The sequence below is a fragment of the Mustela nivalis genome, assembly GCF_964662115.1.
Source record: "Mustela nivalis genome assembly, chromosome: 18".
NCBI classification, from domain to species: Eukaryota; Metazoa; Chordata; class Mammalia; order Carnivora; family Mustelidae; genus Mustela; species Mustela nivalis.
This window is the reverse complement of record NC_139037.1, coordinates 3,621,944-3,639,002: the sequence shown is the minus strand read 5'-3', so window position 1 is coordinate 3,639,002 and position 17,059 is coordinate 3,621,944. Positions and strand designations below refer to the sequence as shown.

The following is a 17,059-nucleotide window of genomic DNA, read 5'->3' as shown; positions in this document are numbered from 1 at the left end:
GGAGGCATCCACTTGGCCTCCCTGGGTGCCTTTGGAGCCGGCAGCACAGCTGCTAGCCCCGCTTGACTCCCCAGAGTTCTCTGGGGTTCACACATGCTGGTGGGTTGGCTGACACACAGGGATGTCCTGGGGGCCGGGGTCTTCTAGGACTGATGGGGGGAGCATGTGGAAGCTGTCAGCGGCAGGAGGGGAATCAGCTCCTCCCTGGCTCTTCCTCCCGGAAGTGCGGTGAAAGCTCATGTGAACGGAACCAGGTAGGCAGGGGAAAGACCCCCGTCCCCCAGGACAGCCGTTTTGCGGCAGGAGCTCAGGAGCCTTCCGGGACCGGGCGCTTGAGAATGGGGTGTTGAAGCCAAACCTCCCAAGAAAGGGGGCACGTCAGCAAGAGAACCCGGGCTCCCTGCGGTCCCCACTGTCCTCTGCGATGGCTGGTTCCCGCCGGGAGACTTGGTTTTGTTCCTTGTCTGGTCCGAGCAGTTTTGGAATCAGAGAAGATGGTGCAAGGGAGCCTCCTTGCCGCATCTCCTTAATCCTGGAAGATTGGCAGTTGGTAAATATAGCACCGACTTCATAACACTTTTTCAAAAGAAACCACATGAAATGTACCCATCGCTAAGAGACATAATTCTGCTTCAGCCAAGTTAGACCGGTTCCTTTGAGCTGAGAAAATGGGTGGGGGGGTCGTTATGTCACTGCTGCGGTTCTGTCCCCCAGGGAGGATGAGAACAAGCCCAAGGAGAAGCCGCAGAAGACAGGTGAGTGTCTCCCAGGGCTCTCCTGGCCTACCAGGTGTCCGGTGTGGCCACAGCAGCGCCCCTGGTCCCGTAGCCAGGCCCCCAAGGGGTCTTCGACCACCCCCAGCCACCGTCCTTGGTAACCAGGAGCCTCACCAAGCAGGCCCCTGAACATCTGGGCTCCTTCCCCCCCTGGGCACCAGATTCTGTCCTAGGTGACTCCCAACTTCTCTCCACCCTGGCCTGGACTTGCCTATGGAATTTTGGCGGGGAGCCTCTTCTCTGGGGAGAGGATTCGGGAGCTAAATTCCTCATCGCAGGGAAGTGAGGGAACATATTGGTGGGCGAGGGGGCCCGAGCCAGGGATCCTTCCCTCAGAAGGAGCCCCCACAGCCAGGTGGCAGGAGCATCCTTCCTGGCCATGGGCGATGTTGGACAAGTGGTCTGGAAATTTCTACCGTGCGTTTCCATAACCTTTGGGGAGAAGCGGTGCCTGCCAGGAGGGTCGCTGAGGGGTTTGCCAACCTGTGCGGGCAACCGGAGCCACGGGCGGTGTCTGTCGCCCTCCCACAGTGACCGCGTGCAGCCCGGAGGAAGAAAGGAAGGGGGAGAAGATCTACCTGTACACGCACCTGAAGCAGCAGCCCATCTGGTAAGGCCGCTCTCACACCTGCGGGCCTGAGCTCCTGGCCCCTGCGGCTCCCTCGCCAGCCAGGGCTCACCATGCCCCCCCGGGCTAGCTGGAATGGAAAAGGGGAACCGTGGTAGGTGTGGGTGAGGATGTGGAGAAACTGGAATCCACATACCCTGTCTGCGGGGAGGGAAGGGGCACAGCGGCCGAGCAAACCTGGCAGCTCCCCCAGATGTTAGCCGAGAGTTAGCCTGCAGCCCAGCAGTTGCATTCCTAGCCAGGGGCTCCAGGGAACTGAGCACAGGAACTCGGGCCAAGACTCACGCACATTTAATAGCCCATAGCTGGGAAGCACCCAGATATCCACGGACAGGGATGCATGATGTGTGGATGTGCAAGACGTGATACCTCCCAACCACGTGGTCTTCTTCGGCCACAGGAGGGGCAAGACGCTGACCGTTGAGACACGGGTGAACCTGGAAATAATTACAACGCAGACACGAAAGGCCACGTAGTAGATGATGCTGTTTATCCTCATCTGTCGTCAGAGACAGGCCCGTCCCTGGAGACAGAGCAGCTGAGCCGTTGTCGGGGGCTGCGGGAAGCAGGCGTCAGGGAGGGACTGTTCATGGGGACAGGGTTTCTTTATGGGGGCATGAAAATGTTCTGAGGATCGCACTCCGGGTTGCACAACTCGGAATAGAGTAAAAACCACTGAATCGTGGACTTTAGAAGACTGAGTTTCTGGCACGTGAATTATATCCCAATAAAGCTATTTTATACGAATGTCTAGGAATGAAGGTCGTGAGTAAAGTGAGAGGCCAGCGGTCGGGGGAGCCCCTGCCCTCCCTCTCTCTCTCTCTCTCTCTCTGTGGATCACTGTTTGGGCCGCCTTGGTCCCTCCAAAGGCTCTCCATCGCCATGCTATGGTCATCCCCAAGTAGAGAGCCGGCCCCTGAGCCCCAGGGATGTCAGATGTGCCCCTCCCTGAAGGCCACAGTGGCGTAGTTGGCTGACCCTTGATCTTTAGGAAGAACGTCTCTCACTTGTGAGTCCCTATGAACATGTTGGTTCTCTGCACACGGCCTGTCCTCGCCAGGTTCCCGTTTATGTTACTAGACCCTGTTCTCGGGCAGCAGGTGTCCCCAAACGCCCTTCTTCCTCTGGGAGGCCCAGCGGGGGTGCAGAAGCGGAAGACGGCCTTCCTCCATGTCCCGCAGATGCATGTAGACTTGACCTGCCTCCATGTCATACCCTCCTCCCGGGAGAGAGATGACCCTTAGCCAGGAGCCCAGGGACCCACCTCGATTTGGGACAAAGGCACCTGGCCATTTTCCTCTTCCCTGCTCTGCCTCTCTGCGTGCCTGCAGGCCGCGCATTCTTATCCCTCCGGTGTGCTGAGCTCCGCCTCCCCGCCTCCCCGCAGAGGACTGACACTCGGCTCTGTCCCCCAGGCACACACTGAGGTTCTGGAATGCGGCTTTCTTCGATGCTGTCCACTCTGAGAGGAGAAAGCGGTCGCCCACTACCAGGTAGGAGCAGCGTCTGGGCCCGCCTTGCCTTGCGGCAGAGGCCCGGGGACTGGCTTTATTTTCCGGTTTCTGCAGAGGAGAGCAGAGCGGCAGCTGAGTCGGTGCGTCCGTCTCTTTTTCAGCTCCTTCTGGCCCCGGCGCCCGGCGAGCTGCCTGGGGGGGTCCCGGGCACGCACAGCTTCGTGGGCGGGAGTCGATGTGGGTTCCTCGGCTTGCATGAGCGCTTTCTGTCCTGGGCTCTGGCATGACTTGGGCTGACCCTCCTCTGAAACGCACACTCCCCCAGAACGAACCCATCAGGACACCCAAGGATTGAGTCTGCCTATTGCTGTAAGAACCGTGGCCACAGGACTTGGGGCACGCAGGGCCAGCTGCCCTCCACCTCCCGCCGCCATAGACTCAGCTCAAGAGAGCGAACCTCTGGGGAGATGCGATTGCTACCTTTAGCTTACTGCTCTGGTCTGCAGCCTGAGACCCCCCGAGCCTCCCTGACGCTAGTCTTGCCACATCAGGAGACCCCCTTTGTAAACGGTCACACAGAGCACAGGGCAGAGTGAGGGCTGGTGGCCCTTCCTGCTCTGGCCACAGCAAGCCACAGTTACTGCCCACTGTGTCGAGTGGCTGGTCAGGAAAGGGCAGCAGCCCTCCCAGTCCTGGCTCCCCTATGGGCACCCCCTCTCTGTCATGAGCCTCTCCTTCTCTAACAGGGGGAGACCCCTCAGCCTTTCTCCCTGGCAGGGGACAGCAGGTGCCTGCTGTGCGGCCGGTCCACCAGCTCTGGGGGGTTTGGAAGTGCAGTCTTCCTGTCTGCACGGGTCGGGGGCAGCGACACCCTCCCTGGGCGGGATGCCCTGCAGTCCGCTGCGGCTGCCTCTCCTGAGGGAGGCAGAGGGAGCCGCCCCGGGGATTCTAGAGAGAGAATCCCACGCTCTGCCGGGAAACCAGACTGAAAGAAGCGCTTCGATGCTTGTAGGCGAACGGGGTTTCCTCCTGCTGCTTACGTAGCTGTCGGGCTCCTAGCAGATGAGCGGTCTCGAGTACCCCGTCTCTCTCCGTCTCTGTTTCTGCCGTAATAACGCTCCTCTCTCGCTCTTCTCTTTTTTCCATCCACGTATCTTGCATGACTTTGACATGTTCCTCTGTTTACCTGTTTCTGCTGCCGCTCCAGAGGGGATGCTGGAGAGGAGGAGAAGAAGAGGTGTGTGTCCACGTGCCTTTGTTCATGCTCCGGGGCCGGGGGTCCCCGCCAGGGCCGCCTCAGGGTGGGAGCCGCGCGCCAGCTGCTGCAGGAGGCAGAGCCCGCACGCAGGGGCCGCTCGGCACCGCCGCCCGGGGCAAGCCCCGCGCTGGGGACAGGCCGGTGGCGGGGGGGCGGGGGGGACTCGCCAAGGGCAGAGCACCAGGAACAGGACACACAGAAGGCCCTCGAGACCCTGCAGGGCCTGGTGTGAGTTCAGAGAGGGAGAGGCCAGCCTTCCACTGGCCACTCCAGCCCCTCCAGAGCAGGCCTCGAACCCACCCCCTTGACGTCACGCTTGGTAATCTGGTCGTGGCACAAAGCCATGGGGGCGGCGGGGGTGGGGGCGCACAGAGAATCTGGCTCTGTCAGCCAGGTGCCGGCGTGTGCAGGGGTCTGGCAGACCCTCCCCTGCCCCTGGGACAGGCCTGGGGGTCAGGGAGGAAGGACAGCTGCCCCCGCCTTGCCAGCCATGTCCTGGTGTGGAGCCCGTGCACGCGTGTGCGTGTTTGTGTGTGAGGGTGCCCCTCCAGAGAAGGGCCTGGAATAGGCTGTTTTCTTGGAGCCCCCAGTGGGGTCTGAATCTCATCATTTGACCTTTGTATTTGTTGGGTATCTTTATTTTATTTTTTTTTAAGATTTTATTTATTTGTTGATTATCTTTTGTAATACATTTCGGTAGCTCAAGGCCTGCCTACTCACAATACAGTTTCTGGTACAGTGATTGTTTTCGCCGGACATTTCCTAAAGCACGCTTCCTTTCATCAGTGATATATTTTTAGTGCTTATTGTTTATGAGAGATCTTGTTTCTTACGCAGCCTTATTATGACTATACAAGGAGCATTTAGGCATAAGGACATGGCCTTTAGTACAAAGCCCCCGCGTCCCCACAGTGTCTCTGGGTGGGGGGGAGCATGACTCACCACAGCCTCCCAGGGGCAGGGCTGCCTGGCACCAGTGGCTGAGGCCCAGGATTGCTGAAGCATCACGGCCGCCTCCAAGTCGGTCGGCACCAAGCCCACGAGGGGGTGCCGGCCTCTGGGCCTCACTCTGAGCCCCAGAGCAGATGTGGTCTGACCACACAAGTCTCGGACCTGCCCCCTGGGACACCCACACATGCTCCCGGCCTCAGCCGGATGAAGGGCGAGTATTCCTCTGAGACTGGGGCGGGAGGGTGGGCCCGGGATCCCTGGGCAACCTCGTGCCTCCAGCATCACTTCTCCTCTTCGGTAAACCCGGCTGGCGAGACTCAGAGGCAGAAAGGCCTCCGTTTCCAAAGGCATCTGTTGCTTGCAATCCAGCTCCCACCGTGGCAGTGTAGACACACGTCCTGCCGTCTGTGTGGGATTAGACCGTGCCCGGTATTGGGTATTAATCTCAGTTTTCAGGAACTGATTGGACAGCAGGCAGCACCTGACCCACTGAGTGCCAGCGGCCTTCTACCTCTTTCTTCGAAGGTCAGATTAAATGCCCCACTTCTAGGACTTACCACAGCCAAGAGAATCTCCTCCTCATCCAGGTCAGGAGGGTCAGGGCGGCCGGTCATTCCCACGTGGTGTGGGGTTGTGCGTTGCACAACCTACACAACTGTACACAGCAGGCCTGATGGTGGTATGGGGATTCATGTGCCCGGACAACCACTGCGGGAAAGAGGCTGAGAAGGAAGATGGGATCAGGGTCATGCCTGGAAGCATGCGCTGGGTATCTTCACGGGCGTCCTGTCATCGGCACGAGGAGGCTGGGAATGACACCTGTCCCCGGTGTCCTGTGGCCTTCCGCTAAGCCGCAGCAGCACGAGTGGCCCTGGGCCCGGTGGGCAGGGAGCAGTTGAGGTTTGATGTTGGTTCTTTCTCTCTTCCTTTGGCTTCTTCGCTCCCTCACTCTGCCTCGTCTCTCCCTCGTCTCTTCTCTCTCTAACCTTTAGTCAGACTCATCACCCAGAGCGGAATCTTGAATGGGCAGTGGGCTTAAGTGAGCATCTCCTCCACACCTGTATTTGCCCCTGCAAGGAGCCCGCTTCTTGGGAGACACGGAGGGGCCGGGGATGTGCTCGAGACGGAGTGCTCTCCCAGGGGAAGGGCAACCACACCCACAGCGAGTGGCTGGAGGCGGCTTTCCATCAGGACACACAGCTCACAGGGCTTGGAGAGCAGCGTCCCCGCCCCAGAGCCGTGCGGGCTCGCGTCCCTCTCCAGGGAGGACAGTCGGGCTTCAGAGTCCCGCCCGGGCAGCTGCCCACAGACCGCGATGCTTTCTCTTGGCGTTTCTGCACTTTGTGCTAAGGCCTCGTGCCATCTGCACAGGGGCCTTCGGGGAGATTGGGGTCTCATCCTTGTGCTCCTGGGAGGGACGCAGGGCACGAACCTGGGCCTCTGAGGAAGTCAGGGCTGGGAAGTACAGCCGGGCGAAGATCTGGCCTGACGGGCTGGGGCCCTCAGCACAGCCAAGCTCCCCTGCTCCCTGGGCCTCCCTGCCACAAGAGGCTGCCCCCTCCAAAGAGCCCGTGAGACCTGCAGCGGGAGCACCAGCCCGAGGGACCTCCTGGACGGGTTCTCAGCTCCCCCTCCCCTGGACGCCAGCGGGACCCTGTCCTCTCTGCAGGTCATCCTGCCTCCCCAGTGGCGTCAGGACCTCCCATCTGTGACCCACAGAGAAGGACACGGGGGATAGTGTCCTTGTCCCCTAGAGAATGTTCTGGGCAGCCACTGAGTGCCCATCATCGCTGGGTCAGTAGGAAGCGTATGAGCTTTCGGATCGCCTCGTCTCAGGAAGGACGGGGTGATGGAGTTGGTGTTTGGGCCTGTCAGGCAGAGTGGCAGAACCCTGGGCAGGCTTTGTGGAAGAGCGGATCCAACAGCTCTCTGGGGGAGGTGCTCCCCACTGTGGATCGGGGGCCCCCTGTAGATCAGAGTGGGGGAGGGGGGGATTGAGAGGCAGGGGAGCGTGACGGCATTCGGGAACCCTCTCCTGTCCCCTGTGCTTGCAGGGAGAAGTGGTGCCACATGACCCAAGAGGAACGCAACGACAGTCTGCGGTTCAATGAGAACATCACCTTCGGGCAGCTGGGGTGAGAGCACGGACGACGACCCCACCCAGGGGGCCCCGACCGAGTGGGGCGGTGCGGGGGGCCAACCTGGGGTTCTCCTGCGGAAGGCCTGTCCTCGTGCAGGGCAGAGGGGGGCACCGATGCCCAGATATGGTGACAAGAGGCCCCCCCGCCAAGGAGACCTTCCGACCTGACCCGCGGGACACTGCAGGGGGGAGGTGTCCCTGACAGCATCACACGTCTCTGTGTCATTGTAGCCCTGTGTTTTCACGCAGCCCGCAAGCCCGCGGTTCATGATGTTTGACCCGGCTTCCGGTTCCCAACAAACACGCCCCGTGCCCCGCCGCCCCATGGGGGGCAGTTGCACAGCAAAGTAGCCCGGGGCCAAGGCAACTGCTCTTTGTCCCCCCCCGCCCCTCCCCACCCCGGCCCTCCTCCCCTCTCAGAGAGAAGGAAGGGCAGCCGCTCACGGGTGTCTTTTCCTTCTTTTCCTCCAGCACGTTCACTCACAACATGCTGGCGTTCGGGCTCAGCAAGAAGCTGTGTAATGATTTCCTGAAGAAGCAGGCCGTGATCGGCAATCTGGACGAAGGTGAGCGGCGGCCGGAGGCGGCCAGGGCTCGGGCTGGGGAACCAGTGCTCTGCCCCACCCCACCCCACCCCACCCCACCCCAAGGATTGCCAGAGTTTTCATTAGAAACGTGATGCTGAACTGTCGGCAGACTCACGGCTCCGCTCTTCCCATCTCCCTACATGCCCAGGACACTTCCCGTCGCATTGAAAGGCCTTTCCTGCTAGGCAGCATTTGCCGGGGTGGGGTGTGGCACGCTGGGGTTGGGGAGCCTCGCCTCCCCCGTGTTTCCAAACGGGGCCAAAGGCGAAGATGGGACTGGGCGCTCAGACTCTGAACTTGAAGCTCTGACCATCAGTTGCCCTTGCTTCTAAATGGCCTGCTTTGTTTCTTGAACCACACTGCCGTGGTGGGTGTAGGAGCCGTGCCTTCTCTAGCAAGAGAGGATAGGTTACATATCCCCCCCACTCGGTTAGAGCTGGTGTTTGTGTAGCATCGCACCTGCTACAAAACAGCTTTCCTCATGGTCTAAAAAGGCTTCCGCTTAAATACACATTTGGATGGACACAGTGGTCTTTAACAAAAAAAAAAAGCAGGGAGTCGGCTTGGGATTTTCCCTGCCCTGCCACTGCTTGCATTTTCTCTCTCTCAAATAAATTATTTTTTAAAATCCTCCATCCTGCACCAAATTAAGAGGGGCCACAGAGGAGTGGCCTCAGGAGTTAGGAGAGTGCCCGGTGCCCCCCTGGAAAATCACAGAACGCGTCCATCAGCCCCACAGCACGGGGCAAGACACTGTCTCCTGGCCTGCCCCGCGGCCCTCCATCCCTGTAGGACTCAGGCCTGGTTCCCTTGGCACGGTTCGTCCACCGGCACGGAGCCTTCCCTAGGCTTGAGGTTCTTTCCTTAAAAACACGTGTCTCATTTCCGGGGAGCCCAGTCCCAGGGGCCAGGCGGGCAGCATGCTGGCGGCTCACGGCTCGGTGTTCCTGATGACGCTGCCATTCATGCTTTGCTACTGCCCACATGCCAAGAGCAGGGTCTGCCTGTCAGTGTGGACATCTTTCTTCCAAGAATTAACGATGTTTTCTTTTCCAGAGCAGTACAAGCTGCTGAGTGACCACATTGAGCAGATGGCCATCGAGTAGGCAGGCCACGGGAGGTCGCCCGGAGCACCCTCCAGGAGGACCGAGGGTGCACACCCCTCTTCTGGGCCAGCGACTGGCTGTCACCCTACCTGATGACCCTGCATGACCTCGGAAGCACCCAGAGCCCCTCCACGCTGCCCTAGAACTAGCGGTTAGAAGAATCTGGTTGCCCGTCTCCCCACCTCCCTTCTGCCTTGTCTGCTCCCCCCATCCGCGTGCCAAAGGGTCTCTGGGATTACACGGCTAAAACCAAGGTGATTGCCCCTGCTCCTGGGTGTCAGGGCCACGACACAGGACCAAGCAGGAGGAGGAGGAAGGATGCCAGGGCCGAGGTGGGCCCAGGGCAGTGCCTGCTGCAGCCGCCTGCAGGAGAGGGGGGGTGGGAGGTGCACGGGGGAATGCAGATGGGGGTATCAGGAGCTGGCATGCGCCAGTGACGTGGGCGACAGTCCGGGACCCTCTTGTTCAGCAGCGGGATGGAGTGGGGGTGCTCCCCCAGTCGGGGCTCCTGCTGAGCCACGGCCTTGTGGAGGGGGCAATGGACCTCCCTGGGCAGGCCGGGTCGGTCCATGGCTCCTGCGGGCTCTGTGCCAGCTGCCCACCGTGTGACAGGAACCGGAGTCCTAGGAACTGCTAAGAGGAAAGAGACACTTGGCTATTTTAGGGAAGGAGAGAGCCTGGTGCCGAGGACCTCCTTCCCGGCCGCAGAAGGCCCAGCAAGGGGTGTGAGCGTCCTGGAGTCCTCGTGAGATCTGCGTGGTCGCTTGCGAATCACACCAGCCCCGGGGCGGGGGCGGTGTCAGGGCACCTGCAATGCACTGTCTGCGCGGCTTCCTTGTGATGCAGACAGAGTTCCCCACGTCCATCCTGCGGGGAGCGCGGGCCGTCTGCCCCAACACGAGGCACCGATGAGAGAAGTCTCTCCAGTGGCTGCAGAACAACCGCCCTTGCTCTTCGGTATTTCAAGGAAGACGGAAAAATCTGTATCCATGTCACGGACAGCCGGGCAGAGGCGGCTTCTGGGGGCAGTGGCTGGTGTGTGGAGTGGCCATGAGGCCTGGGGACCCCGCCCCCCAGCAGCCATGGGAAGGCACCTCTGCCCCTTCGTCCCTCACGGGCTGACCGCTTTCCTGCACACTCGGCAGATACCCCCTCGTCCCGCTTCTGGTGCCGGGAACGCTGGCTTTTCTCTTGGGGTCTATGCCAGCCCGAGGGGACGGACGTGTGACCACAAGCAGCCAGCATGTGGCTCCTCTGGCATGAATACTTCCCGTCCGTCCGCTTCCCTCTGCCTCTGCCCCTTGCACTTGGGCACTGACCTTGACAGTAGGCCCGTGGGCGCGCTCCTTTCCCCACATCCCCCTCCTGTTTCCCTCTCTGCCTCCCCACCTCCCAGTCATTACATCACGGTCTGCCCTGGAGAACAGCAAAACCATGCCTGCTGGCCACTGACCCGGCCAGTGCTGGAATGCTTTCCGTCGTGGGATGCCTCCCTGGAACATTCCAGAGACGAGCAGGCAGTGACGGAGCTGTAGCCGCATGTCTCGGTGAGCACAGGAGAGGCGACATGAAGCTTGGTGTGATGGGACTGGGCTGGTGTCCGAAGGCTGGATCCTGAAACTCCGCTTATTTTTATAACGGTATCGTTTGTGTGAGTGTGTGTGTGTGTGTGAGAGAGAGAGAGAGGGAGAGAAAGAGGGAGAGAGAGAGGGAGAGAGAGAGAGGTCAGCCTGTCTGGTGAGGTCACCACACAATGCACAGCTGTGTTGCTGGGGCAGGTCCCACAGACCGGAGGTCCCTCCACCCCACCCTGGGCCAGTGTTGAGCCCAGGGACCGTGCATGTCTCTACCGATGGCATTTCAGACACATAAGGTCAAATTAAGGGGTATGTAGGCCCCTCCTCCAATGCTTCTGTCCAATAATGCGTCCCCTCCTGAAACACTCAACCGTGACCCCTGAATCCGTTGTGTCCCCCCCCCCCATAGAATCAGGGCTGCATGGGGGAGGGGGTCTGTCCGAGTCCCCGCAAGGCTCTCCCTTGATGCTCGACGACTTTGGCTTTATTAGTCTCATCTCAGTAGTTAGTTGAAATGCGTTACAACTTTTTCGTAAGGTGCCCCAAAGACTTACCCATGTATATATAAGAGTTTTGTATAAAAGTCTGATTCTGGTTTCTGGAGGGAGTGGAGTGGGTTCTGAGGCTCTCTCCAGAGTGCCCGGGAGCAAGGCGCTGCCCTCCCCGCCCACCCACCCCGGGGCGGAGCCAGCAGGACTCCTGGGCCTTTGGAAGGAAACGCCCCTTTGATTTCTTTGGGCTTTTCCAAGCACTTTAACTTCGAAAATGATCTTGAGAGGTTGACTCCCCCCTGTAGGCCTCCTGAAATAGCATTTGAAGGTGGAAGCAAGGACCGCTTGGGGTTTTCTCCCCTCCCATTGCTTGTTCTTCTGGATGTGGCTGGCAGAGTGGGGTTGAGCTGCCCAGTTGGCTCAGACCGTGCCGAGACCTGGGCCCTCCTCCATGCCTCTGGCCACTGTCACTTGGAGGAGTCCGGTCCCTGGAAAGAAGGCTGGCAGCTGGCCCTGCTGAGATGCCCTGGGTCCCTGTGACCTCGTCTCTCCCCTCGAGGGCCCGGCCAGAGCAGACTGACAGGGGACACTCTCAGAGGTCCAGAGCGTGCAGAAGTCTCCGTCTGCTGCACACACAAGGACATGTTGGTATGAGAGCTCTGCGAGCCCTTCCTGTAAACTCAGGAACCGTCGACTCAATGCAGGAAGGGTCAGATCGTATCCTAGAAGAGAGCTTCCCGTCCCGGCAGGTGGAGTGTCCAAAGCCAGGAGCTCTGAAGTCTTGCCCCTCATCACGGGTGGTTCAGACTTTCTGCTGGCTGTCCGCCAGGGCTGTGCACTTCACAGTGAGCCTGGACAGCCAATCCTCTCAAAAAGTTCCCTGCTTGGCAAACAGGATGATGTTGAGTTGCAGCTTTTGAAGGTGGGCCAGGCACTGAGGGAGAGAGAGAATCCCAGGCGGACCCCACGCCCAGTGCAGAGCCTGAGGCGGGGCTCTGTCTCACAACCTTGAGATCATCACCTGACCCAAAATCAGGAGTCAGATGCTTAATTGACTGAACCACGCAGGTACCCCAAGATGCGGCCCTGTATGTGTTTAGCCCGTTGTTTTCATTTTAGCAATATCGGTAGGTGGGGGGTGGGCACGTTAATAATTTGGATTGCATCTGCCTTGTGTGTGAGCATGTGTGTTGAACCAAAGGTAGGAGAACTGGATTGTGATACCCTAAGTTACTTGTACTGTAACATGGAGTGAACTATGGTTTCCTGTTGCCAAAAAAAAGGGGAAGGTTTGCTAAGTTCTTACGTTACCAAAAGGAGGACCAGAAGGAGTCCCATTTCCTGAGTTCTGTACCCAGATTAAAGTCTGGGATGTTCGGGTGAGCCAAGATGCCACCCGGGGGCAGGTTGGCCCGTGACTGCCTGTCCGGGCCGCGAGCTGCAGGCCGGACCCTCCGGCACTCTTCAGCAGCCTCACTGTTGATTGACGGGTGGGCCCGTCAGGGTTATTACCAGATGACCTAAAACTGCAGACTCCTGGCAGCGGGGTGGAGGCTGGGGGCGAGCCCTTTTCCTGGAACAGTGAGGAAGCTTGGGAAGGACGGTCTGTCCAGGGCAGGGAGGCCCGGCCCCAGCCTGCCGAGAGGGGGTTACAGCACTCAGACCAGGCCAGGCTGCTCTCTCCTCTCCCCGTCTTTAGTCAAGGATCAGCTGCCGGGTGGGGGTCCCTCGTGCCTCCCAGCCCCCAACCCCCTCGCTCTCATGTCTCTGCTGCCTTCCCCTAGCTTCCCTAGAAGTCATTTATTCCTTATGACCCTCGGGGATGAGTTTCACCAAAAAGGGAACTGGGTGGGCTGGAAGCACCCTTAGCTGAGCAACGTGCAACGTTCAGAGCCCAGGCAAAGCCACACAGGCCACCGGTGTCCTGCGTCCTTGTCGCCGTGGAGCTGGGAATAGGGGCGTGCTGACTGACCAGATAACAAATGCATGGGTCATTTTCAGATTATTCCCCTTCAGCAGATATGCTCGATGCTAAGACCATCCTCCATGGCAGGCTCTGGTGGGACCTCATTGGTGTTCCTTGCTGTCCCTGGGGCAGAGAGTCTCATGCTCTTTGGGGAGGGATGGAAGGGTCTCGTGGGAGCCGGGGTGCTCTGTTCCCAAGGCACTGGCCTGTGCTCCCCGAGTCCACCAGAGCTCAGGAATGGAGCCCCACCCCAGCTGTGTCCAATCAACTCCCATGTCCCTCAGATTCAACTGGGGAAGTGTTCTCAGTGCAGGGCTCTTGGTTACTAATGGAAACAGATAAACTTATCATTTCTAGAAAAGCATCAGTAGGTCTGGGTTTGCCCATCTTCCTGTCTCTTCCACACACGCCTGCCACGGGGTGTCTGAAGATGGAGGGGATCCCAGATCCTCATAAGCCCCAGACTCCCAAGGCTTTGACAAGATGGAGTCTGAGCAGAGCCCACCGCCACCTGGAGCCCCCCTGAGCTGCCCCCAAAGAGGTCTGCACTTTAGCTAAAGAGACTGCCTGTTGGTAAATCCCCCTTGAGCCATGGGTCAGTCCTAGAATCGGGGTGGGGGGGCTGTACCTGTTCCCTCCTTGGTCCTGGACGTGTGCTTGTGAAAACGGGAAGAAGGCGCTGCAGGTGTTGTCCCCCAGCGCTGACACAGGTGTGGTCCTGACCTCCCCTGTGCCAGAGACAGCGTGGGTTAGCTTCCTCTGCAAGGTCATGAGCGAGCCTGGGTCTGTCCCTTCCTTAAGGCATCTTAAAGAAGACAAGCCAAACCTTTGAACATCAGGAAATGCTAGAAATTCAGACATTAGACATAGATCCCCTTCAAATATGTTAATGTGTTAGAACAAGGCCTGTCTGCTGCCTTTGTTACAACCACGGCCTCTGCTGGGGCCCTCGGGGATGGTGTACACGCCTGCATTAATGCGTTCTCTCCTTCAGCCAGCCGGTCTTGGACCCCACATTTGCTGTTGCCTCACCCAGACCTTGCCTTTAGTAGCCCCAAAGTAGGGTTCCGTGGTGCAGGTGTTGGTGTGCCCCTTATGCAATCCCGTGTCCCACCAGATGACGTCCTGCAAACAGTATTTTAAGGCTGAGGAAGTTTCAAGGTGGCAGATCTCAGAACAGTGCTAAAATCAAAACTGTTTCCTGTGAAAAAAAATCTATGTCTCTATATTGCACCTCAGGTTGTCAGAAGGTGGAAACTTAAATAAATTATCTTAAAAAAAAAAAAAGCTGTTCTGTTTAATTTTTGTTTTCACCTATCAGTGGTCTTGGAGAATTGGCGATCTTCTCAGGGGCGTGAAAGGGGGGTCTGTGCTGGCGTAGTGGTGACCGTGGACGGGACCTCAGTCCGGGCCTGCAGGATGCCCGATACCCCTTCTGGCTGGAATCCTGATCCTCTGAACCCCAGCTGCCCCCCTCCTGTGTTTTGGGGGCTTGGGGTGGGGACTGTTGGTGGCATCTCCTACCTGGCAGGAGCGGGGTGCCTTTATCAGTCCTTCCCTGTGTGGTTGGACAGATGTGTTTTGTGAAATGTTGGGGCTTTTCTCTTTTTCGGATTGTAAGAAGTCCGTAGCCACGTTCTAAATCTCTGGCCTAAACGGATGAGGGAGATGAATCTGGGGAGTCGTGAAGGGCCTGGGGGAAGGGTCCTCAGCCCGAGGAGGGCTCAAGGGCAAGACGGGGTGTGCTCCCTGGAGTGAGGGCCTGACCTCCATGTCCCCAGGTCCCCCACCCAGTCTGGAGAACACCACTCCCCTGTTAGCTGAACATAGAGGGTTGACCTGGGTGGTGGGTGCTCCCAAGCCCAGGCTGTCCCCTCTGACTCTTCCTCTTGTGCTCGGGGTGGGGGTGGAGGGTACTCCAGCAGTGAGAGAACAAGGGTGGGATTCAGAGGCAACTATCCAGAAGGGGAAGGATCCCCTTAGGGCAACAGAGACACAGAAGACCACAGGGTAGGGCAGGGTAGCCCCAGGAGAGAGGCCAAGCCCCATTCTACCTCCCTACCAACTACCAGATGGTTCTTTGAGCCCCGGTGTCTACATCTGTAAAATGGGAAGGAACATAGCGCCTATCCCACGTGGTCCTATGAGAACCAAACGTGGTATTCACAAAGCACAGATGGCTTCTCACTGCTGCTCTTGTCTTCATTATCCCCACGACATAAACCAGGGAGCTGTGCCTGCAGGAGGCTAACCTATGAAAAACAGAAAAAAAAAAAAAGACTGGACTTGTCTGTGTCAGTTTTGTAGGAAGAAATTTAAAGCCTCTTATTCAAGATTCACAAAACTAAATATAAAATTTAAGCAGGGAGGCTTTCACATGGTGTTCCCTGTGGTTTGTAACCTTTCTTTCCCCTAACTTCATGGAAGCCCTGAGGGGTCGCCCCTCTGTTTCCTGGAGGGGATGCTGCTGCCTAATTTATGAGCCACTTAATAAAGCCAACCAGATCCTCTAATTTATTTGGCTGAATTTTGTATTTTAACAGAAGCATCCCTGTGCCTTACCCTCCCGCGACGGGTCATGTCCATATCATTGTTTCGGCGTTCAGCGTTCTGAAAGGGAGACATGCTAGCTCGTGGCTGTTCTAACCCCTGATTCTCTAATGTGCGATGTGGGCCTCTCTCGGCTGGTATTGCGCTTGACCCCTGTCTTCTCTGCCGAGGTGCCTGTTTAGTCCTGTACCTGCTTTGGATGGGGTGGGCTGTCTCCTTACTGTGGAGTGGTGGGAGTTCTTTGCATATTTTGAATACAAATCCTTTGTCGACATGGATTTTGCAAATATTTTCTCCCCGTCTGTGGCTCGTCTTCTGGTTCCCTGAACAAGGTCTTCCAAGGAGTGGGAGGCTTCATTTTACAACGTACACATGACCGATGTGTGTGTGGGTGGGTGGGTGGGGTCTTTTGGTGTTTTTTTTTTTTAAAGATTTTTTTATTTATGTGTTTGACAGAGATCACAGGTAGGCAGAGAGAGAGAGAGAGAGAGAGAGAGAAGGAAGCAGGTTCCCCGCCAAGCAGAGAGCCCGATGTGGGGCTCGATCCCAGGACCCTGGAACCATGACCTGAGCCGAAGGCAGAGGCCTTAACCCACTGAGCCACCCAGGCGCCCCTCTTTTGGTGTTTTGTATTAGGACTTGTCACCAGACCCCAGGTCCCGCAGACTGTCTTGTGTATTTATTCTAGAACGGTTACGATGTGCATTCGAAAAGGAGCAGTGGGCAGTTTGGAATGAATTTTGGTGTACGTTGTGAAGTCGTAGCTGCACTCATGCCCTTCTCTACGGCTTCCAAGTAATTGTCCCTTAACCGTCTTTGGATAAGGCATGGGGTCTTCGGGTCCGTTCGGCTTGAATTTCAACACCTGCGGGAATCCGCAGGCCTGACGGACAGGGCGCTGTGGCGGGGCGTCCTGCACTGCCCCGGAGGGCCGGCAGGGGGCAGCCGAGCCTCCCCTGCAGCCCTGCAGGGCGCATGCGTGTTCCCGCCCCACACTGTCTCCACGTGCCGGCTGACGGGAGATGGTGAGGACGCTGAGGCGGCGAGGACGCGGAGGGAGAAGGCGGGGGCGCAGGAGGAGAAGGTGAGGGGAGGAGGACGCGCGAGGAGAAGCAGGCGAGGGCGTGGGAGGAGGAGGGGAGGACACTGGAGGAAGAGGGGAGGACGCGGTGGGGAGGAGGGGAGGACGCGGGGGTGGGGGAGGGGAGGACTCTTGGGGCGGGGAGGGGCGGGCAGCATCCCGCGCATGCGCAGTCGGGCCGCCTGGCACGTGGCTTGGCTGCGCGGGGACGCGCCGGGTGCGGAGCCCGCGGGCTCGTTCGGTGGCGGCGGCGGCGGGAGTGCGCGTCCCGCGTGGCTGTGGCGATGGGCCGTGCGCGCGGCTCCGTGTCTCTTGGGTCCCCGGGGGCCTCGGCCTGCCGCGAGGGCTGTGCGCTCTGGTGGCTGCGGACGGGCGTGCGGTTCGCGCGGGAGCAGGAGGCTCCAGCCCGTGGGTCTCCGCCCTCTGCTTGGGCCGGGGGGCTCCTCGGGCTCCATGGCCGTTGGGTTGTAAGTTGTGTCCCTGGAAGCTGCCTT

At 58.8% G+C, this 17,059-nt stretch overlaps 1 protein-coding gene across 5 annotated transcripts in view; it reads left to right on the top strand.

Moving 5' to 3' along the window:
* KIAA0513 overlaps positions 1 to 14,221 on the top strand; it is a gene marked incomplete at its 3' end in the record, with an annotated part of 63,032 nt that extends 48,811 nt beyond the window's left edge. For 2 of the 5 annotated variants that reach the window (XM_082712033.1, XM_082712032.1), the window contains exons 7-13: positions 715 to 755; positions 1,308 to 1,386; positions 2,820 to 2,897; positions 4,066 to 4,095; positions 7,122 to 7,202; positions 7,679 to 7,773; positions 8,851 to 14,221. In XM_082712033.1, coding sequence (XP_082568159.1) covers positions 715 to 755; positions 1,308 to 1,386; positions 2,820 to 2,897; positions 4,066 to 4,095; positions 7,122 to 7,202; positions 7,679 to 7,773; positions 8,851 to 8,900 — 454 coding nt within the window. Of the gene's footprint in view, positions 1 to 714; positions 756 to 1,307; positions 1,391 to 2,819; positions 2,898 to 4,065; positions 4,096 to 7,121; positions 7,203 to 7,678; positions 7,774 to 8,850 lie in introns of those variants that run through there. The other 3 variants (XM_082712034.1, XM_082712035.1, XM_082712036.1) reach the window with 2 other exon arrangements.
* Positions 14,222 to 17,059: the final 2,838 nt, after the last annotated feature.